General features: G+C 42.8%; 2 protein-coding genes across 20 annotated transcripts in view; both read right to left on the bottom strand.

Moving 5' to 3' along the window:
* Positions 1 to 314: 314 nt before the first annotated feature.
* On the bottom strand, positions 315 to 2,656 carry ly6pge (lymphocyte antigen 6 family member pge). The gene is made up of 3 exons (XM_035531605.1): positions 2,647 to 2,656; positions 892 to 1,008; positions 315 to 469 (listed from the first exon to the last, which is right to left on the bottom strand). Exons 1-3 carry the CDS (start codon positions 2,654 to 2,656, stop codon positions 315 to 317), a joined length of 282 nt encoding a protein of 93 aa, XP_035387498.1.
* Positions 2,657 to 4,024: 1,368 nt separating this feature from the next.
* The window catches only part of tacc2 (transforming, acidic coiled-coil containing protein 2), a 56,536-nt gene continuing 36,865 nt past the window's right edge, over positions 4,025 to 23,695 (bottom strand). For 5 of the 19 annotated variants that reach the window (XM_035531450.1, XM_035531453.1, XM_035531451.1 and 2 more), the window contains 18 exons: positions 19,332 to 19,459; positions 17,011 to 18,478; positions 15,712 to 15,772; positions 15,049 to 15,307; positions 14,180 to 14,223; positions 13,947 to 14,056; positions 13,667 to 13,823; positions 13,025 to 13,138; positions 12,198 to 12,290; positions 10,745 to 10,810; positions 8,934 to 9,068; positions 8,484 to 8,560; positions 7,580 to 7,623; positions 7,349 to 7,381; positions 5,802 to 5,962; positions 5,431 to 5,537; positions 5,136 to 5,256; positions 4,025 to 4,935 (listed from right to left, as the gene is read on the bottom strand). In XM_035531450.1, coding sequence (XP_035387343.1) covers positions 4,870 to 4,935; positions 5,136 to 5,256; positions 5,431 to 5,537; positions 5,802 to 5,962; positions 7,349 to 7,381; positions 7,580 to 7,623; positions 8,484 to 8,560; positions 8,934 to 9,068; positions 10,745 to 10,810; positions 12,198 to 12,290; positions 13,025 to 13,138; positions 13,667 to 13,823; positions 13,947 to 14,056; positions 14,180 to 14,223; positions 15,049 to 15,307; positions 15,712 to 15,772; positions 17,011 to 18,478; positions 19,332 to 19,459 — 3,244 coding nt within the window. In that variant the 3' untranslated portion in view covers positions 4,025 to 4,869. Of the gene's footprint in view, positions 4,936 to 5,135; positions 5,257 to 5,430; positions 5,538 to 5,801; positions 5,963 to 6,774; positions 6,784 to 7,348; positions 7,382 to 7,579; positions 7,624 to 8,483; positions 8,561 to 8,933; positions 9,069 to 9,899; positions 9,989 to 10,744; positions 10,811 to 12,197; positions 12,291 to 13,024; positions 13,139 to 13,666; positions 13,824 to 13,946; positions 14,057 to 14,179; positions 14,224 to 15,048; positions 15,308 to 15,711; positions 15,773 to 17,010; positions 18,479 to 19,331; positions 19,460 to 20,264; positions 20,543 to 23,695 lie in introns of those variants that run through there. The other 14 variants (XM_035531454.1, XM_027029568.2, XM_027029570.2 and 11 more) reach the window with 14 other exon arrangements.

The following is a 23,695-nucleotide window of genomic DNA, read 5'->3' as shown; positions in this document are numbered from 1 at the left end:
TCCCCTTCCGTAGCCCTTTTGCTTAAACATCCATGCTCATTTTGCGGTTTACGGAATACAAGGGGGCGGGGTGAGTTTGTGGGCGAGTGTGTTTGTGTGATTGATTTGCATATGGTGTCTCCATAGGCAATTCATGTGTGTGATTTGTTTCAATATAATTGGCATGGTCATAGGCATGATAACAACTGCAGAGGCTACTGAGTTCATGATGTGATATCTGCCATATGAAGCACAGTTGAAAGGGTCATTTAGGCTCATGCAGGTAAGCTTCGTCTTGACAATAGCTGCCAAGTCAGTGGCAGAAGCACTAACAGTTAGCTGACCCCTCCACTGAACCTGGTGGCATGCCCTGCCGACACATTGCAGTCATCTGAGTAACAGCAGTGAACCTTCACCCCTGGGGTTCTGTAGCTTTGGCTGTTTGTTTGGTTACAAAATGACTTGTATGAGCATGACTTCATCACACCACCTGGAAACAGGACAGATTATATACCTTAAGAGCATTTGATACTAATCTAATAAGTATGAGCATTGTTACTTGAAAGTTCTAATGTGGTTTGCACCCCACAAAAAGATACTTCTGAAATGTGGCCAGACAGGAGACAATGCAGTCTGCTGCCCTGACTGTCAGTAAGTCCCTGGTTGTTCTTTCTCTCTCTCTCTCTCTCTCTCTCTCTCTCTCTCTCTCTCTCTCTCTCTCTCTCTCTTTCTTTTTTTTTCCTCTTACATGCACACACATAAGCAATGCAGAATTTCAAAACCCTCCAGTGCTATACAAGACAGAAATAAAGATACACATTCATGTTCTGTTACTACAATATTTCCCCAATACAAAGAGCACTTTTACCAATAGTCATTGAATCCAAAACCTACAGTAACTCTAAAATATACTACCATGTCCTTTGACAACATTGCATGCATCTGCATAGCTTGGACATGTTTGGGATCCCTGGCAATTGCAAACCTCTTGTGTTGACCCCGTGCAGGTGTAACACTGCAGTGCTCCACCTAGTGAAAGATGCAATCAAATACATTCATGCTCCATACATCTATCTTATTGAGTCTGAGCAACTCGAGCACATTTGGAATTTGGCAAATGAAAAAAAAAATTACACTGAGAAATAATTAAAATCTATTAATCACACATAAATTATATATATATATATATATATGAATAATACATGTAACAGAAATTACACTTTTCTACAAACAGTCTGAATAATTAGAGTGAATATTTCACTAAGAAACTTTCTAAAACACAGTAGCAAGCCTAATTAATGCACTATGCATCTGCTGGAATAATCATTTCTGCAGTCTATATACAGATTAAAGTAGCCATTGTAGAAATCTGGTCAATTTGTGTATTAATCTTTCTCAGCTGTTTAGTGTTCCTCAGGAGTCAGAGTTGGACTCTGAGGTCAACAACAAACTTTGTAAAGTAGGATAGTCTCCAATGGTCCTGCTTTCCTTTTTGAAATATGTGTCACCAAAACCTATGACACACCTCCTGCTCTTATGGAACAAATGGATTTCTCGCCCCCACAAACAACCTTTGAAGTTCAGGCCAAAGTGTTTCAGTGAAATTATTCTAAACCTTCCTATTTGTAACACCTAAGACTACAAACATATATTCAGGAGCATGTTTTTCTTTTGTTTTCTGAACATCTGTTATCCCTAAAAACTGCTGTTTGTTGCTTTGAGTTGTTCACTGATGTTGACAAACCTTGAACATGTGGGACAGGGGAATATGGCAATTCTAATCCTGTTTATGGAAACTGCAGAAAGTCTCCCACCGTAAAAGTTTTCAAAGTAGAATGCCGACTGAGTTTGAACCACCCTTACAAATCAAACATATCCTAATACTCAGTCATTCTCTGATGGCCATACTGACACAAGAACTTTGAGGCACCAGTGACCTAAGATCTGTTTTGATGTCTTTGATTTCAAAAGGCTAATCATAGGACCATCGCTTGATAAGGACAGACGGCTTGGTGTGGAGATAGCGTATTATTCCAGAGCCATTTGGCAAATATCCCCACAGATTTTTCTTTCATGTAGGTATGTTGTTTATGCACAGTAGGAGAATCTCTGGCAGTGATATCTTCACGCTGGAGGCAGCAGTAGATGAAGATTTCCTCAGAGAACTGACCTCAATCCTCTGCCTACTGCCAAGTTTCCTCTATGAGCTGTTATTTGTTCACTTAAAACACCATAAATACTCATTATGAGCTTAGCTGGTAGGATTCTAGTTGATCAGCATAACTACTGAACATGAAAAGCTGAACTTCTTCTTCTTAACTTCTTAATCTGTTTTCATAGCTCTTATGTGTTTAATTTAAAGACATCTGGTAAGTAACAGTTACTGCATCTTGCATTTTAATGAACTTAAACTTAACTAACTTAAATCTCTATTCTTTTTTCAATAGTCAGTATAAGCCTTTTTGTGCCAAGCATGCAGCACTGAGTTCATTCTAACTGTTTAAAGGATTGATTTTGACTACCATCATTAACACCAATACTGAAAGACAGTCTGGGAGTAAAGGAGTTTAAAAACACTTAATAAAATCAGTAAGCTTGCTGTCAAACCAAAACACCACCACCAGATTTAAGTCTGGACTGAGAAGCACACGAGGGACAGGTGCTCACTGAGACACATGTTGCTATTATGTGTGGAAGAGCCCTGATGCAGAGATCTGCATAGTACAAAACAAGAAGGCCAAAAGAGTTCACTATTCACTGTGAGCAAAGAGCAGCTTTCCTGCTCCTGGGGCTCTTTGGCTGACAGGACCGTGCAACCAAAGGCAGGGTTGTGTGTGTCTGAAACCTCTGAGCTTGAGCCAGGCTATTAGGGAGCTAATACCCCAGCAGAAGCGAGAACAGGCAGAATACCAGCTTGTCAGCTTTGGCCCTAAGACATGGGCAGTACTTTACAGACTAGACAAATCAAAGCAGAACCCATTATCTGTTCCTCGCAACAGTGACCCTTCCTTTTAAATCATTCAGATTGCCACCAGTCTCAGCAGTCGGTCAGCACGGCCTAGTATTGTGCCTTGCAAAATTAGACTTTCATTATTTCAAGGGGCAGATACAATCAGGCTTGTGACTTGCTTGTTGAGAATGGAAGAAAAGATCAAAAACCTTTAACCTCCATAAGTAGAAAAAATAAATTAATCAGTTGTCACAAAAGTTACTTGAAACATTTTATGACACACCTAACCTATATTAAATTTATAAAAATTATAAAATTAATTATAAAATTATAAAAATATATCATGTTTGAGAGAGATTCTGATGGAATAAGATTGATGGTGAAGAATAAGGGGTCTCCTAAGGTCTAAGGTGACCATATTCTTGTAAAACGGTTAACAATCTAACTATGTAACTATATATTATTTAACTATCTAATACTAGTAATAGCAATTGCAGAATTTGCAATGTTTAGGTACATTTCCATTCAGCCACTGAAGTAGCAAGGACAATTATAAGATGCATGATCCAATAAGGCTGTGCTTGCAAATCATCACAGAGTAATGTTGATGAAAAAAATAATAAATACATAAACTTGCTCCAAAAGGTTTGTGAGTACAAACCCAAACCAGACAGAATAATTCACACATGAATGAGAATTTGAGACAAGTCCAAAAGAACCAAATGGAACTGGTGCATTTCTTACTGTACATGACAACTGCTGATCTCTCAGAGGCTCTCTCATACAAACAGAATATATCTGTCTGTGTGTGTGTGTGTGTGTGTGTGTGTGTGTGTGTGTGTGTGTGCTCATGTCACTGGCGCTAATATTATCTGCCTGATCAAACTGCTGTCTGCTGGCTAATTGACAATGGGCATCACTTCAGGCATTTAAACACACCTCCTATACAATTCCATACAGAGCTACTTATTCACACCTTGAATAATGCAATTTCAGAAAGGCAGTATCATTTTCAGAACAAAATTAATTTTACCATTTCATTGCTTCAACCAGAGTGTAAATGGTCTTGTTCAGGATTAAAGAAGAGAGGCAGAATTTATTGCCATCTTTTATTGCACTTTGTGAGCAGGTGCTGCATGACTGAGCAGGGCTTCTCTTTAAGGAAGCTTCTACTTCACCACATCAACAGAGCAGGACTGAGACCCAGCCAAACATCATTAGATACCTTAGAACTAAAGACAAATCAAAATAAAATATCAAAATGAAATCCTAAAAATAAGATTACACATCATGTTTGCTAAGAGGCAATAAAACAAAGTGTATCTACTAAGACGCACAAGGAAGCTTTTGAAACAGTATCAAAACCTGCAGATGTGTTCCATTACTATATTCAGCTCATATTCACAAAAATGTTTAATTCTACTACATGCATTTTTTATAATCACTTCATAATAATATATTTATATATAGATAGATAATGTCTTTCTTATCATCACTTGTGTTTTCAAGTTCAAAAAGAGTACCACATGAACTAGTTTAACAGTCAGCTCCATCAGTGGTTGTCATGGCAACATAGCAATTAACCTCATCCTTACTCCAAGCACTCTTTCTCTCTCAGGCATACGCACACTCTCATAACATTTCTTTACTGATGGGGAGTACGTCTCTAAAAAATGTCTACAAGACCCTTGTTACAGGAAATGTGTCGGTGCACATTAAAACATTGAACCGCGCAGTAAATAATTACAGTGGAGTAGTCCAGAGTGTCCTTCCAGTCTACAGCAGATCAGTTTTATAAAGAACATCAGTAGTGTTGAACATCTGAGAGCAGTCCATGATTCTGTCCAGCAATCTAAAGGACAAATATTACACTCTCCTCTTTACAGCTCCTAGCTCCTTCTGTTGCTTGTTTGTCCTGTGCTGGTGTGGTCAGAGATCAGCTAACTCTTCCCCATTTTGGCAATCAGCTCATCGCAGATCTTGGTCAATTCCTCAATCTCTTTGTTCTACGAAAAAATAAGACATCATATCAATCAGGTTTGTTTTCATTCTGACTGAACTTTGTCGCATAACTGCCTGTTGAATAGTAGCTGAGAGAGTTTCTATTCAGATTCAACCTTACACTGATATAACACTGTGCATTGTGTCCTGTGAAGAAAGAAAAGATGGAAAGGAGGAATAGTTATTCATGGGAGTAGAATCAAACCTTCTGCTCCAGTGTGCGTTCCAGTGAGTCCACTTTCATTTGTTCTTTCCTCAGACTGGCCTGGTATGCTGCCTGTTCCTGCTTAGCTTTGGCGCGCACTTGAGCAATTTCTGCATTCGCCCTGCGGGACACCATAAACAACCTCAGGAACGCATTGTCACTTCACATTATATCCAGGCTCTACCAGCATGGACCTCATTTACCCACCACACTTACTGCCACTAGGTAGATGAGGTAGACAAGCTGGAGGAGAATATGCATACCACACCGCAGAATATCAGAGCACAGGACTTACTTGTCCAGCTTCTCCTCAGCGTGGATTTTCAGGGCCTGGTAGCGCTGCTCCTCCTTGCGCACCCGAGACAGATACTCCTGTGCACACTTCTTCAGCACCTCCTCATTCTATCGGGGGGAAGAGCAATGGAGTTGTTCAAAGAAAGGTTGAGTCTCAAGCCAGTCTCTGGAAACTGCTGAACCTATAAAACTTCTCTTCAACCCTACTCACAGCTCAGCTGACACCATGTGACCTTAGCAATGCTTCCCTATACTGTATGGATATGGAATACTGGGATGCTGTAGGAGCCAGTGGTGGGATATAAAACGTATGGGGTTGTAGTATATGTGCAGAAACTGCATGTGTTTTCTAAGTGTATTTTTGCTTTTAACCTTGCGAAAGCCTTCTAGAACATCTTTCATTTTCTCATAGCGGCGGAATAGATCAGCCAGGGACTTCTCCACTGAGTTGAGATCAGCCAGGGCCTGATCCTTTTCCACAATCAGCTGCTGGATGGTATGATGGGACAGAGACTTCCCCCTCTGCTCATCCTCTAAGACAGGCAAGCACAGAGCGAAAGAGACAGTTGAGAACTTGTATGTAATAAATCTGTTTTTTTCTTTTAACATAAACTGTAGCTAGGTATGATAATATAAAATATCACTGAATAGCACAGAGACACGTTCTCTCACAAACCCACATTTTCACACTACAAAATCCCCTATGAGTATCCATCCAGAGGCTATCAGGAGAGGTACTATTAGTGGACTCAGAGCTTGAAAATATGATATGACTACATCTCTAATAATGATCACTAATATTTGATGACATTGTGTTCAACCATGGTCACCCTGTGAAGCATGCAGACAAGACATGTGTCAAACAATGGGTAGCCAAGGACACCGAAAGTAACAGGTGAGACAACCACAGAAGATCATCTGACCTCCCTTTGCCTCTCACAGCAACTCTCCCATTTCAATTTCAATCCCACTTTTCAGTTTATCCTCCAATCTGCTTAACCATAAGCCTTTACTTCTTATTAGTCATAGGAACAATGCAACAAATCCCCAATGGAGCATCCTGAAATCAAGAATATTGGAGTTGTAATAAAAAGTGCCTTGATAGCAAGAAGCTTTTGTCAAAGATTAATGTTATGAACGCATTCCTTTTAACTTTGTATGGACTGCAGATGTGACTTACAATGTTTTGGATTTTAAATTGCTGAAACAACAAGAAAGAAAACTAAAAGACGCAGGAATGAAAGATGAAGGAGACACCAGCGCATAGAGACTCCGCTTCCTCTTAGCTACCGGATGCATATGAATGCAACATAAACAAACAAAAAGAAGAGTCTTTGTTACTTACCAGGCATGCCTGATTGGTTTATCAGATTTTTATGTGCAAAGGAGGGAGCAAAACAGAAAGAAGGGATTGTGTTAAGTCAAGCCAGCAGGGAGGGGTACATGGAAGAAAGAGTGCTAGTGATCTGAAGATAAAATCCTCCACTTCCCATCGATGTGTAGAACGTAAGCTGCAAGAATGGATTTAGAGCACTGAAAAGTTGTGAGAGCAAACAACAAAATAAACTGAGAATAAAAAAGAATAAACAAGAAAGATTGGATGCAAAGCAAAAAGAGGAACTGTGTATGAAATGGATTATTAGGCTGGAACTGTCAGAACTGTAAATGAGATGTGGGGGGAAAGAGGTACAATGATAACTGGGGTTAAAAAAAAAAGAAAAGAAACTTTCCAAAAAATGAATGTATATGTGATGGTTTTGATCAAGGGTAATGAATAAACTATTAAACTGTCAGCTGGGAAGAATATAGTAAAAGCTGATTCAACTGCCATATTTAAGTATCAAAGTAGTAAATGCAGGAAAAGTAGAAAGGCAATAGAAGGAGGGTTGGGGGCTTGAGATCTAGTTCTTGTAACTGACCAGTGGCTGAGTCCTGGATCACGAAAGGCTTTTCTGCAAATTGAGTAAAATAAAGTGGCATGTGAGTCTGTTTCCAAAGGTAGTATGTCTCAGGGAAGGGAGCGTGATATTTTCATCTTGTTTTGGTAGCTATGGAGTACGCATAGAAAAAAAAAGACAACAGAGCTGTCACACAAAAATCTAGCGGGACCCAAAAATGCTCAGGTGAACTTGCAGGTATTCACAACTCACCAATCATCTGTGCAATTGTCTTCTCATATTCTGCAACGATCTTCCTGGAGATGAAAGAATTGATCAAATTGATTTTACTTACTGGAAACCGTAAGTTGTTACCCTAACTACACATATATACTGAGTTGCATCAAAATAGTGTTTTCGGTTAACAAAAAGGTTAAACCATTGCAGAACTTTCTTCATGGGTCTTAGAAGTGCCTTCTACTACAGGTATATAAACGAGTCATTAGAAAACAACCAGACTATATAAATAGTGGGTACAAATCTGCTGCATGTTGGGAAAGGTTTAGAGGAAGGCAGGCTTTGGGAAAAACAGGTTGCCAGCATGATAAGCAGATGGATCAGCAGTGCTCCCCATTAGCCTCTTAAGTCTTCCTTATCCTAAGGCCAATCATGAAGTAAGCCCCTGTCTTATCCACACGATTAGTACAGTGTCCAGCTGGTTCCAGCCCCTCTCTATATCTGTCCTAAACTCAACTCAGGCTAAGTATTTGCTCACTCTCTCTCTCTCTCTCTCTCTTTTAATACAGTTGAATCTAAATGCCTTGCTTTATTATGGGCTAATGATCCAAAGCTATAACCTGCAGTATCATCTTCCTTCGCAGTATTGTCCAGGTCCCTCCCCTGTCTTTGCAACACCTCAAATTTAGGTCCTCTTTAATTCACATCTTGCTCATGTCTAAGCTTTGAGAAAACGTTGGAGAGAGATAAACAGATTGATAGCTGTATTGAGGTGAATGTCCAAAACAGTTGGCCACATTGTGTGGTGTACAGTAAAAAGTATGATTGACGGTGAAGGTCTATTTTGGGAAAAAAAAAACTGACAGAGATCATTTATCACAGGTATTTTGAATCAGCAGGTACTGAAGTATCTGGGTCAAGCGAGTGAGCGCAGTCTTACCTCATCTCCTCTAGTTCTTGTCGACTCTCCTCATACTTCCTTTGCCACTCCAGTACCTCCTTTTCTTTGGCAACAATCTAATAACAACAGAAATAGTGCATCGCCCATACAGAAATGGGAGGTGTGGGCAGCCTTGCACAATATGCGAGGGCTACTTTCTTTATGGCACAAGAAAGGTATCTGATGTCACTTAATCAGGAAATGGATCAGGGAGTAAAGCTCAAAATTCATCTAGGCATGTAGACCTGTATATGTGTTCTCATTATCTGAAAAAAAAAATCCAACTCTGTCATTTCACTAGAAAACTGCACGATTAACACAGTCAAGTTCAAATAGGATTTGTTTAATTTTATTTATTTTTATTTTATTCATCAGTGTTGCCCCTTGGATTCTCAGACAATTGAGAAAATTAGTGTACTGATTGTTCATCTTATAGTAATTTACTTATACCTCTTCTCTAGCTATGCCCAGTGAGTGGTCCAGGTCCCTGGGTAGGTAGGGGCTCTCTCCTTCACTGTATCCTGCCTGGGAGTACAGGGAGCTCTTAGACATGCCACTGTCCCCAGGGGAGGCCACCTCTCTCTGCTGGTGTGGAAAGATGGGAGGTATAGAGAGAGGAGGGGAAAAAAACAAATGAGAGAAGACTTTTAGCCACCTGTCTGCACCTTCTGTGACGTAAAACATTTCAGTCATACATTCATAGCAGAGGGATTCTGAACCAAGCCACAAGGCAGCATGTCATCTACAGGTTCTACAGAGCAAAGCCAATGAGAGCAGACTCTCCACTCCAAAAGCTACACACAGTTGAGATGAGGTTTCAGTTTGTGATTGGCCAAGCACACACAGCTGAGAGGCTGTGCTAGGCTGGCACTGCCCAAAGTGAGATGGTTGGGAGGAGCTGCTTGTGGTGAAAAAGCACAGCTGTGATTGGGCCCAGGCCAGGGAGGAAGGGAAATCTGTGTCGCACAAGAAGAGGAAAGCTTAAGGCATGACCCATGTGTTAGTGACATGCTGGGACTACATCACAGTTAAAAAAAAGCAATATGTATTCAAAGGTTTGAATTATGATGATTTGCAAAACTATGAGAAAAAAAGATGTGGTTGTAGTCTAGTCTAGTCTACATTTTTCTTCTTCAAGAAAAAAACAACCAGTCCTAATTAAATTGGGGAATTAATTGTAAGACTAACTTCTCGATAAGCCATGAAAAAATCAGTGCTATATAACTCCACATGAGTAACGTATATAATTTTATAGTCCACATCAAAAACTTACACAGCAAAAAGCAATTAAAGAAGATATCCATGGTGTATTTATATTATGGAAGTAAGCAGTGTACATGAACATCAGCACTTCCCATCAACACTGTTTCACTAAAACAGTAAACGTTCAATGAAACGTCAGTTTAATGTTTTTACCTCTGAAAGGATTTTTTTTTGAAGGATAACGTGCCACAGCATGAGCCTGTGCTGTCACCCCGAGGGACAGCATTCCTCGGACCTCCCGTCTATTCAATCATAATACAGCAACACTGAATTCATGGCAACAAACACAACTGCTGATTAGAGCAGATGAAATCATCCTAACAGAAGCGAAAAAAGTTCTGGTTTTACAGAGGGCAGGATGCTATATGACAGGACCAAATAACATGATGCTTGGGGAGCAATATTGGATCTGGCTAGAGCGTTTATATGCCATTATATTATCCTAGAGGTCCACTGATCTCGTGAAGAGAAATATTTTCAGCAGGCACATTGTAAGGAACTAACCAATTTACTATGCACATAGCTTCTCTGAAAATGAAGGACATCTGGGCAGTTACACTCTGTGAAGCGTGGAAGAAATTATTTATGTAAAATGGTGAGGAAATGAGCAGCTTTGCAGAGATGGCAGAGTTGACTGGAGAGGTAAAGTTAAGACTGTAGTCATACTGTTTTTAAAGCCTTAAGCTTAAGATTTGGAGCAGTATAAGCATAAGTATAATACTAATATAGCCTACGATGTTTACCACTAGTTTTGCTTGTGATTTCAGAGAGTTTAATGAATTAGCTTTCATAAGCATACTGCATTATAGTGTGGCTTTATTACAAGTTGAGCTTGGTTAATTGCAAATAATTGATTCATCATTTTCAAGATACATTGGAGCAACTATGTAGAACCACTGAGCAACTACATAGAGCCACATCATTTCTGAAGACTTTACAGCCTGTGGGTGTTTTCCATTCCTCAGCCATATATAGTGTGGGAGGAAACTTGTTTGTACCTGTGTGAACTTAGATGTTCTTTGACAGATTTTGACCTCTGCCTGAGCGGAGCTGTCCACAGACTTCTGGGAATATAATCAGACCGTTTTACAAAGAGAGGAACACAAATTAAGATTGGGGAGGTGGAGGAATCAGTAATGTGGCAGTTCACAGTTAAGATATAACTGTGACGTGATGTCTGAATAATATTACAAAAATAATGTTAACATCTTATGGCTTTGCAATGTAAGGTCCAAATGGAAGTAGATGTATTATGTGATCTTCAGTAATGAGAGGAAATGTGAATATTGAGGTTTAGTGTAACTAGTGAAATCTAGTCTCAATCAGACCATCTAAATATAGGCATCATACACAAGGGAGGGTTCTGTTTGTAGTCAGTAGACAGAGAGCGAGGATAAGTGGGTTGGAAGGTTTATCTTAACATCTAGGTTATAAGATCAGGGAAGATGTATCGGTCAAAAAAGCTAAACTCTCTAGGAGTGACTGAGGAAGTTAACAGCGTCAGTAGTCTAGTCCTAGTTTGGACGGGGCAGGTATCTCTCATTCCTCTTACTTTAGCTGTGGGAGAAGCCGTGAGATTCAGGTGGTGTGGACTGGCCTTCTTGAGCCGAGACTGTGGAATGTGCGAGACACTTGTGAGCTTAGAGTGGGGATGACGCATGTGAGGCACACACTTGCATGTGTGTGTGTCCTTGGATCTGGTTGTGTATGACTGGCTAGATGATTATACTCCTGAGGCCCATTAATTTCCCAAATACCAGTCCAGTAGTAAATGAGAGTGTTGGTTACACTTACCAAACCTAATCAGTGAAAAAGCTAACCAATCAGCAAAACTGATCAAAGTTTATGATCATACAACACTATACTAGCAGGGTCCAGTTCAGACATACATATGGGCTGTATGTCTGCTGTATTCCAATGTGTTAGTGTCAATTATTCACCATCGGAATCAGAAATCAGCAAGAATGTGACAAGGAATTAGGTAGCAGAGAATAACAGCTCTTTGGATTTTTTACAGGAACCACATGAGTAAGCTGGATATTATGAGGAGATTCACAGCATCCCAAGTCACATTGATCATTGTTTCTATGCATCTCCTATCCAGGCAAACATGCAGGATTGTCATAAAGCTCTTCGAGAAGGCACACCTCTCTCTCTCTCAAGAAGGTGTCGGTTTAGAAGAGAACAGCACCAATCAAGGAGCAGGAGCCAGGTTAAAGATGTCACATGGAAGGAACCAACAGTGAATGTGGATGTTGGGTCACTCCCACAATGTTGAGGTAGTATATGGGTATGCACTTGCACTCACACGGGGGTGCAGTCAGAAAGAAATCATACATGCTTCCACACCTACATACTCAGCGCACTGCACACACCCTGCTACCGCAGATGCACTCAGTGCACACGCAGTCCCACACACACACACAAATATGCGCTGGCTCAGTGCAATACCTGAGGGGAAACAGTGGATAGAGAAGGACTCTGTGAGATGTTTTGGGCTACCTGCAGAGCCTCAATCCTCAGGGCTGCGAGTACAAGCTCCTCCTGGGCCACGGAGGAGGAGGAGGAGGAGGAGGAGGAGGAGAGAAAGGAAGCAGAGAGCAACGCGAAGAGAGAGGTCATGGGGTAAGGAGGGAGAGAGGAGTTAGAGTTCAAACTCTCACCTCTTATTTGAAATGAACTGACACATGCGCACGCACGCACGCACAAGTTCTTTTATGAACACAATCTGGACACACACACACAGTTGGACATACAATTGTATTGTTACACCATGAAATTGGGCTGATGTCAATTCCATCTCTCCAAAATCTTATTCACTGAGGTACTAAAACTGGGTCTGTAGACAATTGTGTTGTTAAGGTGAGATTTTTTGCATGACCAAATCAGATGGTACCTGAAATTCAGGCCTTTTTGTGCCGAGGTCGATTTTCTTACTGTTAGTCAAGCCTTCCTTATTCAGTCCACCTTATTTCACAATAAAACTACAGCTCCAGAACTGTAGTGTACTTCAGACTACATTCTTGGATTAACATCAGCCCTGAAGATTTTAAATAATACACACATTTAAAAAGAAAAGAAGTAAATGGAAGTCACAACAAACCAAACAACAAAAGGCAGCGAGACCAACAAGTGCACGGACAGGTGGAAAGAAAAGATGACAAAGCTGAATGGAAGCACTCACGCCAGGTCACCACTGCTCAAACACACACTGCAGCAGCTGAGGGGGAGGGGCTGGGTTGGGGTAGGAGGGGCCAGGCAGGTTCCTTTCTACACACCTGCAGTTTGTGGGCGAAGGCAGTGGGATTGGTCTCAGCCAGGTCAGGCTCCAGGTAGTTGATAGGGGCAGCTGACTCACTCAGCCTGTCTAGGAGGGACAGATCTGAGCGGGACTGTAATGAGGTCCAGAGTGGTAGAGGGACAGGAGGAGGAACAAGGTGTTTGGCAGTCAGTAAGGGGAAGCATGGACAGCCACTCACCAGAGGAGCCTTCTGAAACCTCTCAGATGGCTTTTTTGTTTGTTTGTTTGTTTTGCCTGTTACTTTCTGGTGGTACTTTTTTTTCTGTTTGGTCATAAAAGCAGACTCTGTATTCTGCAAATTGAATTTTAGATTTAACATCTCGTACGATTATTGCCATAATCAACCTGGCCTTTGTCTCCCTCTAGAGGCTGAAATGAAGACAACGCTTTAAATGAGAGCAAATTAAAGAAGCAGTGCGCCAACACCAAGACATAACCTATTGAAAATTGCTGGCCACTCCAAATAGCTTAGCTATTACACTCGACCTACACAACTAAATTAATTTCACATTCTCTCAAGAATTCTCTTTCATTAATGATCCAATGGTCATGTGAAACACATCTACATATGGAAGTCTTCTTATACATATGGAAGTCTTTTTATACTTTTTATACTGACCCCTGCATCTGGCTCGCTGTTCTGGGTGCAACTCAGGGGCTGGCTTTCCCTCTTTCGGTTCTTCTCCAAGGTGGGAGGGTCCGGGGCTGCACCTCGTGATTGCAGCACTGGAGACTTCCCTTCTGCTGAGATCTGTGCCTCCATTTCTTCAAAACTCCTACAGACAGATGGACCAGTGGCTTTATGGAAGAGGCAAAGATATATACTTGCGTGAAATTATGGGTTATTGGATGGTTGTAAACTGAAGGTTTGTGTGCGTGCGCGCGTGTGTGTGTTTTACCCTGTACAGGGGGAGTTAGGTCCTGAGTCATGCATATTGGAGCTTTGTTTTGAACTTTCTGTCACTGGGTCCAAATTTAGGTAGAGGGAAGGTTTTTGCACTGAGAGAGGCTGGAAACAAAAAAAACAGAGTGATCCATACACAATCAAATCCACAAAGTAAAACCCATCACACTTATCGCATCTGAATAACTATTCATTCTTATGATTCATGCATATTGTATTTTCACCTACCGGTGAAGATGTGCCAATCTTCTCCATGTATTCAATCTCATAGTCTGTAATTACAGAGGAGACCCAAAGGAGAATGAAAGAGGAAGCAGTGAATGATGTAGCTCACCACTGATGAGTGCATAAACACGACTACAGCATCGTACACAATAAAGCTTCTCTTTGCATCACATCCATTTTGGCCTCTGGACTTACGGTTATTCAGAGAGTAGGACTGTGTCACAGTAGTGCATTTGTGAGACATGTACATGAACAAAATCAAACACACACACACACACACAAACACATACAGAGGCACTGGGGTGAATATGCACACCCCCCGTGTGTGTTCATATACAAGCAGTGTATGCAGGCACATAACCATGGGCAGACGCATACACACTGATACACACTGAGTCACACATGTGACCAAGTTTTAATTTATACAGAGACTGAGGCACTTGAATGCTGGGACTCTTAGAAATCAGACATTGACAAAACTGTGTCAACCTGGGGTCATCTGGGCTTTCAGCCATAGTGCTATTATTGGCACCGGTAACATTGCTTCAGCGTAACTTTTAACATGAAACAAACTAAACTGGATCACCAGTACAAAGTTCTTCCCTATGAACCCAATGTGTTGGCCCTCACTGAGTTAAAAAAGGAAAGAAGATGCACTAGATGCATGTAAGATGGCCAGCACTATGCACTATCTAAAAACAAATATATTAATTATTCATTTCTTCTAATTCTCAGCATAGAAGTCATTGTACTTGTTAGGCATTTCTGCCTTTCACATTTGACCTTGTTCACCTTCCTCTAGTAACAAGCACACAAAGACAAAGACAGGCACACATGTTTTATTTCTCTCTCTCTCAGTTGCCAACTCTCACCATGGCTCCCTGCAGGTAAGCTACCCTCAGTGACAAAAGCTGTGAGGTCAGAGGGCTGAGGGAAGTCATGGACATCGGCGGTCAGCTCCACCTCCACATCATGCCGGGCCACCCACTTCTGGTTAGAGGAGGAAGCCAGTTTCTCTTCGTCCGTGGCGTGGTCCTGGGCGTGGTCGGCCATGGGGTCAACAGAGGGCTCCTGTGGCTGATGGTGTGTGTGTGGGATGGAGGGCAAGAGTGGAGGACACACAGGACAACACTATCATGATATGAGGTGACAACGAAGGAAAGACACAGATGTCATTCAGAATGGCATAACAACTCTGTGTGTGTGTGTGTGTGCGCGTGTGTATGTGTGTGTGTGTGCGTGCGTGTGTGTGTGCGTGCGCGTGTGTGTGTGTGTGTGTGTGTGTGTGCATGTGTGTGCGTGCGTGTGTGCGCGTCTGTGCGTGCGTGTGCGCGCGTGAGTGCGCGTGCGTGTGTGTGCGTGCGTGCGTGTGTGCGCGTGTGTGCGCGTGCGTGTGTGTGTGCGTGCCTGCGTGTGCGTGTGTGTGTGCGTGTGTGTGCGTGTGTGTGTGTGTGTGTGTGTGTGTGTGTGCGTGTGCGTGTGCGTATGTGTACGCGCACATACATGTTTGTTTGCTGGAGAAAATGTGGACTCACCTGAGCAGACATATCAGACACAGGAGATCTCTTTGGTGACCTCTTCACTCTAAAAGTGTTACTGTGAAGCAAGAAAGTCATTACAAAACTGAATATTTTGAGAATTTCTTCATTAACCAGAAAAAAAAGAATACAGTTTATAACTACATCAGTTTGAATATTAACTGGACTACATATTTTGGTGTATTTTGAGAGAAACATGATATGCTGCATAGTTTGTGAGACTTTGGTTAAAGACATATCTCTTTGTCTTGCTTTTGTAAATGTTTGGTAATATTGCCATTTAGTAACTTTAACAGGAATGTACAAGTCTACCAGACAATAAAGTTATCAGCAACAAAACAATGGAATGGATATTTGAGAACTTAAGGTTATGCGTTAGTAAGTGTCTAGGCTAGTATTTGCACAGTGGATGCCATTGTTAGTGTGTTATGAGTGTATGATGGGTGTGGTCCTGTATGATGTATGTTTCCTTGTAACCTGTTGTTTCGCTATATACTTGCATTTTTAATTGGCTTGAGCTCATGTGTTTAGCTACTAGAACTTAAACACCAATCACAGAAACAACAAATACATGCTTTGCGAATAAATAGAGAAAGACCATTATATAGTATACATTATTTTTCTAGAAGCAGGAGTAATACATTTTGAATACATGTTTCTCATTCTTATGATGTTCATTGATGCTATACAGTTTAATTCTAATTGCTTACTGACCCGATTAAGCGATAGATGTCCCTATTATATGATCAGCAATTGAATCTGAAGTCTGAATACATGAATATCATGAATCCCCCTCTCTCTAGCTCTCTCTTCCTTATTTTCTTACACTCTCTACCTTGCATACTCTTTAAAGACGTGGTGAAGTTAGGACTGAGGTCTGAGTTGAAGTAGGAAGTTGACCAGAAAGACAAATTAAATCATATACTGGAAAATATTAAAAAATGACGAACTGTTCTCAAAAAGCAAATGGTTATGAATGTTATCATTACTGGTACTGATTCATTCTATCATCTCTCTACTTACAACATACAACAGAGAGAAGAGAAACCAGTGGATTTCCTGTGATACATGAGAGCAACAGAGAAACAAATGACAGAACAACCCAGGACAAATAATCACACAAGCGCAGGCACACATGTGCACACACACATGCGCACACACACACACACACACACACACACACACACTCATAAAACCACCAGGTGCTGTAGAACACAATAAGACAAACATATTGCAAACTGTATTTTTATGCTTACATCAGACAAGACAATTACTCTACAGTGAGGTTGTACTTACGATTTAAGCGGCTTTTTCTTGTTTTTGGCTGGTTTATTCTGGTTGAGATCCTCCAGCTCACCAATGTCATTATCATTTTCATTGTCATTGCTGGACATTTCAAAAGATGCTGCTTTGGGAGGTGAATTTCCCATCTTATTGGATGACTTAAAGGGGTCAGTGGAGTCATCAAAGGAGTTTGGGTCAAAGCTGTAGCTTGCCCTGGACTGGCTAGGGGAATTAGGGATTCCTTTGCTTGAGGAGAAAGGGTTAAAATTAGGATCATCCCATTTGTTGGGGTCAAAGTTATAGGTGGCTTTGGGAATCAGGATGTCATCATTGTCATTTGACTGGAGCACAGCAGGTGCATTGTCTAGCTGCTCAGTTTGTGGTGGTGGGGCCTTTTTAATCCCCAGTTTTGGTTTTCGGAGGGGCATCTTGGCCCCTGGCTTTTTGCCCAGTTTTTTGGGAGGGAGCGGAGTGCTTTGGGGTGTCTCCCCAGTCTCCTCTGAGTAATCGAACTCCAGTCTGACAGACTGCCACTTGGTGATTGGCTGCTCCTCGATGTTGAGGGGTGGCTCTGCAGGAGGTGCAGAATGAGTGTCGGCAGGGGACTCCTCAGCAGGGACAGTGGGGCTTTTGGCTGTTTCACAGTCACGGGCAAAATCCACTTTCCTGCCCACGACAGGGGAGTTGGCAAGCTTACTGCCACCTGTGCAGAATGGGTCAATGTTTTCAAAGTTGTCTGGGTCCCATTTGTAGCTGCCACTTGGCGGGAAGGGGGTGTCCCCGTCAGGGACGGGTGGAGCCTCTTCCTGGGGTTGTGTAGCTGCTGGTGCTGAAGTGGGGCTGCTCTCCTCAACTACGGGTGGGGAGGTCTCCACTTGAGACTTGACTCTGCTTCTAAGGGGGTCTGCAGCACCGAGGCTGGGTACAGGAGTAGACTGCTCCTGCTCCTCGTGAGCCTGCAGTGGGCTCTCAGCATTGGGGGACGTCTCCCTCTTCTGCAGCTCCGGTGTGCTGGTGGAGGACTTGCTTCTAGGAGTGGTGCTCTCTGGGTTTGAGTTTTGCCTAGAGAGGGTCTTCTTTTTCAGGGAGCTTGGCCGAGGCTTTTTGACTCTGCGGAGGGTTCCTGGGGCACTCTCTGTGCCTATACTGAAGGACTCCGTACGGGGATGAAAGGATTTGTCAGGTCCTCCTCCTTCTCCAGGCCTGTCTCCAGTGCTTGAGCTGTCTAACTCCCCAGACTGGAGACTGAGTGAGCGGGTGAGGGGTGTGCGACTCTGCACGCCTGAAGGGTCTACTGCAGGCAAGGGTGGGTCTGCAATGAGGATATGGTCGAGGTTGTAAGAGCCACTGCTGGCTATGGGCTTATTTTCATCAAAAACAGTGGAAAGAGAGCGACTGGGAGGGCGGCTAGATAGAGGACCTAGCACATCACTGGCAGGGACGTCTACTGTAGTGGAGTTAGTAGAGTCAGGACAGGAGTCTAGAAAGATAGGAGGATAAAGGATGATTATTTTAAAGATTGTATGGTGGCAGCAAAAACATGCACAAACTCCACTCAGCTTGCTCCTACAATTGCATGTTTGAACAGAAAGGAATTATCTATAACGATACATGCATAAGGTTCTGTATTCTAAATTCAAAGTGACATCTAATAACAGCTATAAGGGCATGAATAGTTGTGTGCATGTGTATGTCGGTCCTAAAGGTGATTAATGAATTTCATTGTCCTTATGTTTTAATACTGCAGGACATTTAATTATGAAACTGTTATCATTAATATATCTTGTTAACATAATGTAATCCACAATTTAAAAATATAATAATTTTTAAGCAGCAATTTTCTTTAAAGCTCATTTTAAAGCTATTAATGGTCTTCTCATTATTTATAGTCTGTGTGCAGTATTCTGGATTTCCTCTAGAGGGCTCTAGTGACCGACCTAATTGCAAAACAAAGACCCCTTGTGAGTGAGCTACAAAATAAAACCCCAGTCCCTGACACATGTAGTCATTTGTACCTTTTTCACAATGTTTCCTATGGTACACTGTGGAATGCAGAATGGACCTCACTATGTTTTGATTTAATTCAGCAGATAACTACAAATAATACAAATAATAAGGCATCATAATTAAAAATACATTTCAATTTATTCCTCTCTGATCTATCTAATAAGAGCTGAATAGCCTGAAATAGCCTGAACCATCTGTATGTGCTTAGAAACAGACTTTACTTTATACACACTGGCAGAAGATGGCATTCTTCTTCTGTGCATGGTTAAATAAGTCCCTGTCTTTGTGCCTTTGGCCAGCCATAGTATGTGTTGGCCAGCACTCACCTGAGCCTCCGGATGGCAAGGGCTCTGGGCTGGCCTGGGGCTGTTCAGCTGGGGCCACTGGAGAAGTTGCAGTCTTCACAGGGGTCGTGGACTCAGGGGTCTCAAACGCACCATCAGAATCTGAGCTCCTAAACAGAGTTGAGGAGAAGGCAAGGCGAGCGTCAGATGAGCTGTATTGTTCTGTATCATTTAGCCGTGGCCACTGAATGATCATTACTGAACTTTGGGGCTTATGAGAGTAAGGACACAGTTTGGCATTAAAGGTCACACTCCAAAAAGGGAAAGAAACCATATCAAATCAGCACCACTTGTTCAAACGAGAAAACCGTGTGTTCGGTCTGGAACAGACGTGGAGCTCTGTCTATTCACATTTCAGTTTATGAGGAAACATCATTGCAGTATAACATCACTGTTCCCATCATAATAAGATGCCACCCAGAGACATGCGATTCAGTTTAATGGCCTGTTCGTTGGTATTGCTCCTTTCTCAGTGAGTGTTTCTGTCTATCTGTCCCTGGAGGATTATTAGCCGAAAGCTGGACATGAAAGCGCTGAGTCTGCAGCGAGGACACGGACAGTGCTGCATTCAGCCCCTGCCGACATGGTTCCCCCTTTTTCTCACATCCACCCTTTTCATCAGAATAAATCACAACGCCCATCCAGTACCTATTGAAGCAGCATCGCCAGAAGCCATTTGTAGTGTACCAACAAAAGGCGAAGCATGAGCACCTACAACCACATTAATAATCAATGCTTTACAATGCATGGTCCAGCATGTGAAGTGATCGAAACACACTGAGTTTTCACACAGAGGCTGGCGAGTAGGCAGATCCACATCCGCAGGATTCATCTGTGAAAACACAACCATCACTCACAAAGCAGCCTCTTCCAGATTCACCCTGACCCAATCATCAGTGCCCATCCACCTCTCACCTCTGCCTTGCTGGCCCGCCGGCAGCCTGGATCATGTAGTCATGTCGGGAGCTCCAGGTGATGCGCTCGAGAAGCCCCAGGGTGGGCTCGTCAGCATCCGCCACCCCGCCACCCCCCAGCAGCGAATCCCAGCCCCATCGCGCCCACTGGAATGGAGACAGAGCTTGCCACGCGCTTAGCGCCATCGCTGCTGCCGGGCACCCACACACGTACACACACTGCCAGCCTGTCAGGGATGAGCTCTTCTTCTCCTCCGCACTGCCCCTCCTCAGCCCTGTCTCCCTCTTGGCTCTGGCGCCTCCCTGGCCGGTCTCACACTGCCTTTTGTGTAGGATCTCGCTTCTTTGCTAGCTTCCTCACCGCTCTCCCTCTCTAGCTGAGGGCGGGCTATTTCGAGACTCTGTGCAGATAATCGCCACCTGCAGACTCACTGCCTCACTCTCTCTCCCCCTCTCTCTGTGTGTCTCTCTCTGTCTCCCTCTCTCATCCACACCTCTCTCTCTCTCAGGCTGATATTCGCCCAGCCCCCCTTTTCTCCTCCTGCCCAGCAGTGAGGCAGTTTATCTACTGTACTGTAAAAACACATATTTGTAAAAGATAGACAAAAGGTTATCTTCTTAAGCATCTAGTGCGGTACAGCACTTTCACTTTTACTTATTATAGCCTTCCTTTATCTTCCTTTGCTGTGCTGAATTACTAGAGCTCAGAGAACACAACCAGAGATCCTATAAACCAGTATTTGCATGCATTGTGCATGGTCTTGCTTCTGTCTATCCCATATGACCTGCAGGCATGACACATAAAACTACAAGAAGCCTTAGGAAGAAGCCTTAAGAAGCCATCGTCTACAATGTCAGAGAACTGCCTGGCTTCTCTGTGATAGGGCAAAGGGTGACCAGCAACCGTGAGTGTTCAACCAATCCAGAAGAAAAAGAAGGCCACTGTGATCCCAGCAGCATTTAGAGCTGCTGATTGAAAGGAGGCACAATGGAGAAGGAGCTGGGTTAGCAGTGAACAGTTCTCTTCCTGCTAGCTTGCCCGTGCTGGAACACAGTGCTGTCACCTAGCTAGAGCTCCTCAGGCTCACTGAGGAGAAGAGCAAGTCTATTGATTCATCCAGCACACATGCTCAGTTGCACACCCCACATGCACACCATGCACTTTGTCTGCATGAAAAAAAAAAGCAGTGGGGGACTTAGCAACATCTGTGTCTACTTACAATACACATGGGTGGGGTGACTTTCGAACATGTGAGATATTGGACCATTAAAGAGAGGAATCGATAGAGAGTAGGGAGAAAAGACGGGATGGAGAAGACAGGGCTAATAATCTCAGTGGGTGGTAGTATGCCTCAGGGCAGGTCATTACCAAAACTGGAGCAGGATGTGAAAGCCATCTCATCCCTACAGGAAGGAGCAGAAAAACAGGGTGATGTTCAGGGAAACCCCCAACATGTTTGCTTGGGGACCGTACCCAATAAAACCAGACCGAAACGATACAGGAAGTGATGCTTTCCTTTAGGCATTTTTAACAGTATTCGATGTTCATCAAGTAAATTAGATATTGTTATCTCCTAAGCAAAGCTACCAATGGTCTCACGGTCTCAAAGATGAGATGCATCATCTGATTTGGTTGAATTTCACATCTCTGCTGGACTGACGTGATGGTGTTTGACAACACCAGTGGAGTAATTAATAATTATCAACCATCTCTGCCCTTTGTGAGCACATTTCCCATATCCCTGCAAACAGACTGTTGCCATGGAAACTGTCCCATGCCATATGCTCCCTTGGGCACATGTGACAGCTTACACAAAATCTTGTCTGATCCCTTTTTTCTTTTTTCCCCCCTCTCTTAAACACAGGCACACATGTCCATACACACACACACACACACACACACACACACACACACACACACACACACACACACACACACACACACACACATACACACAGCCTACTTACATGCCATTAATTAGTCATTCAACAGTGTAAGCACACAAAATGAGAGACACTGAAGGAACTCATGCTAAGGATATAAAGCGTTGATTTATTTCTGAAATATTTGCTTCTATGAGCTGCAGCTCTGTATTACCACACTTATGTTTCCCTTGAGTACCTTAACACCAAAGGAAACATTTTTCCCCTGCACGGTATTTCAAATCACAAAGGCTCCTCTGAGTAAAAAGAGCTCCAGAGTAAAAAAACACATCATAAACCCTGGTTCACAGTTACATTTTCCTGGAAGCTTGCATTCAAGTGCTAATATGGAAGAAATAGAAGCAATTACTATAGCTAAATGCTATTGAAGCCCCACGTGAAATTAAAACTGGTGCTTTATTTGAAAACACAACATCTCCACTCACTGCTGCATATTTGCACCTATGACAGGTTTTCTGTGAGCGTGTGGATGACAGGGTAGCATAGAGTGAAAGGTAAGTGGAGATAGATTTAGCAGCAACAGGCAGAGGGAGACAGAGAGAAGGCAGACAGGGGTGAGCCAGGCTGGGCCGGCCCCGTCTGCCTGGAAACAGGCAGCCTGTCTGGCACAGACGTAAGCCCAGACCCGGTGCCTAACAGAGAGCTGCAGCCATGATGTAGACCATGCTGCGGGCGCTGGTTAAACAGAGCCTGCTCTGGCTAGAGAGACAGAGAGGCACATAATGCCCTGGGAGAACAGGGGAAACGGACCACACCTGCAGTCCAGCTCAAGCACCAACCATCATGAGAAGCGCTAAGAAACATAAAGAGCCAATACACTTATGCCTAAGAGAACAAGCTCCCTTGTCTTCGTCTGGATGAGTTTTATATTTAAGATATCCATTAGCTTTATTCTGATGCGCCTCTCACTGGGAAGGAGTGTCGGACGACAGCATTTAATGTATGATACAACTACAAACCTATTTTGTTGCTATATATATTTAAAATTGATTTTAAACTAAGGCAAAAAAAAAAAGACAAGAAGGAACTGCAGCAGTGAGAATATCAGAAGGATGGACAACCAGAAATACTTGAGAGATATTTCATTCTGTGTATAAGCATGAGAGATCAAGGGGGGGCGGACAAAGAAGCAAAACAGGAAGGAAGAGGCTGCTGTAAGGAAGAGATCATGAAGGAGGGCGTCACTGGCAGGGATGCTGGTCTTCCTTCAGCTGGCAGGTTAGCGCCACACCAAGCTAGGAGGAGGAAACTGCTGTCCTTTCATACCTTTCAGCAAAGATTCAAATGCAACAACGTCCCAGAAACACATCCGTCTCCACCAGTCACCAGTAATCCCTTACTCCCTTACATTCCGGACGCATTCTACCGCCTGTCCACTTTGGGAATGCTAGTGATGTCGTCCTGTCACCTTGCAAGCTTCACTCCCACTTGGCATCTGGCACTAGTGCTTCCTTCCTGTAGATGCCAACTCTCAGGCCGATTCTGCTT

Source organism: Electrophorus electricus, chromosome 11 (assembly GCF_013358815.1).
Source record: "Electrophorus electricus isolate fEleEle1 chromosome 11, fEleEle1.pri, whole genome shotgun sequence".
Lineage (NCBI taxonomy): Eukaryota > Metazoa > Chordata > Actinopteri > Gymnotiformes > Gymnotidae > Electrophorus > Electrophorus electricus.
Note: the sequence above shows the minus strand (reverse complement) of the source record. Positions and strands in the feature narration are given on the sequence as shown.

Bases quoted from the DNA above. Each gene is read 5' to 3' on its own strand.
- ly6pge (XM_035531605.1), bottom strand. The intron at 470-891 runs GTATATTTTAGA...TCCTGTTTCCAG, and splicing joins TGTTGTCAAAGGACATGGTA to GTGGTGTGATGAAGTCATGC.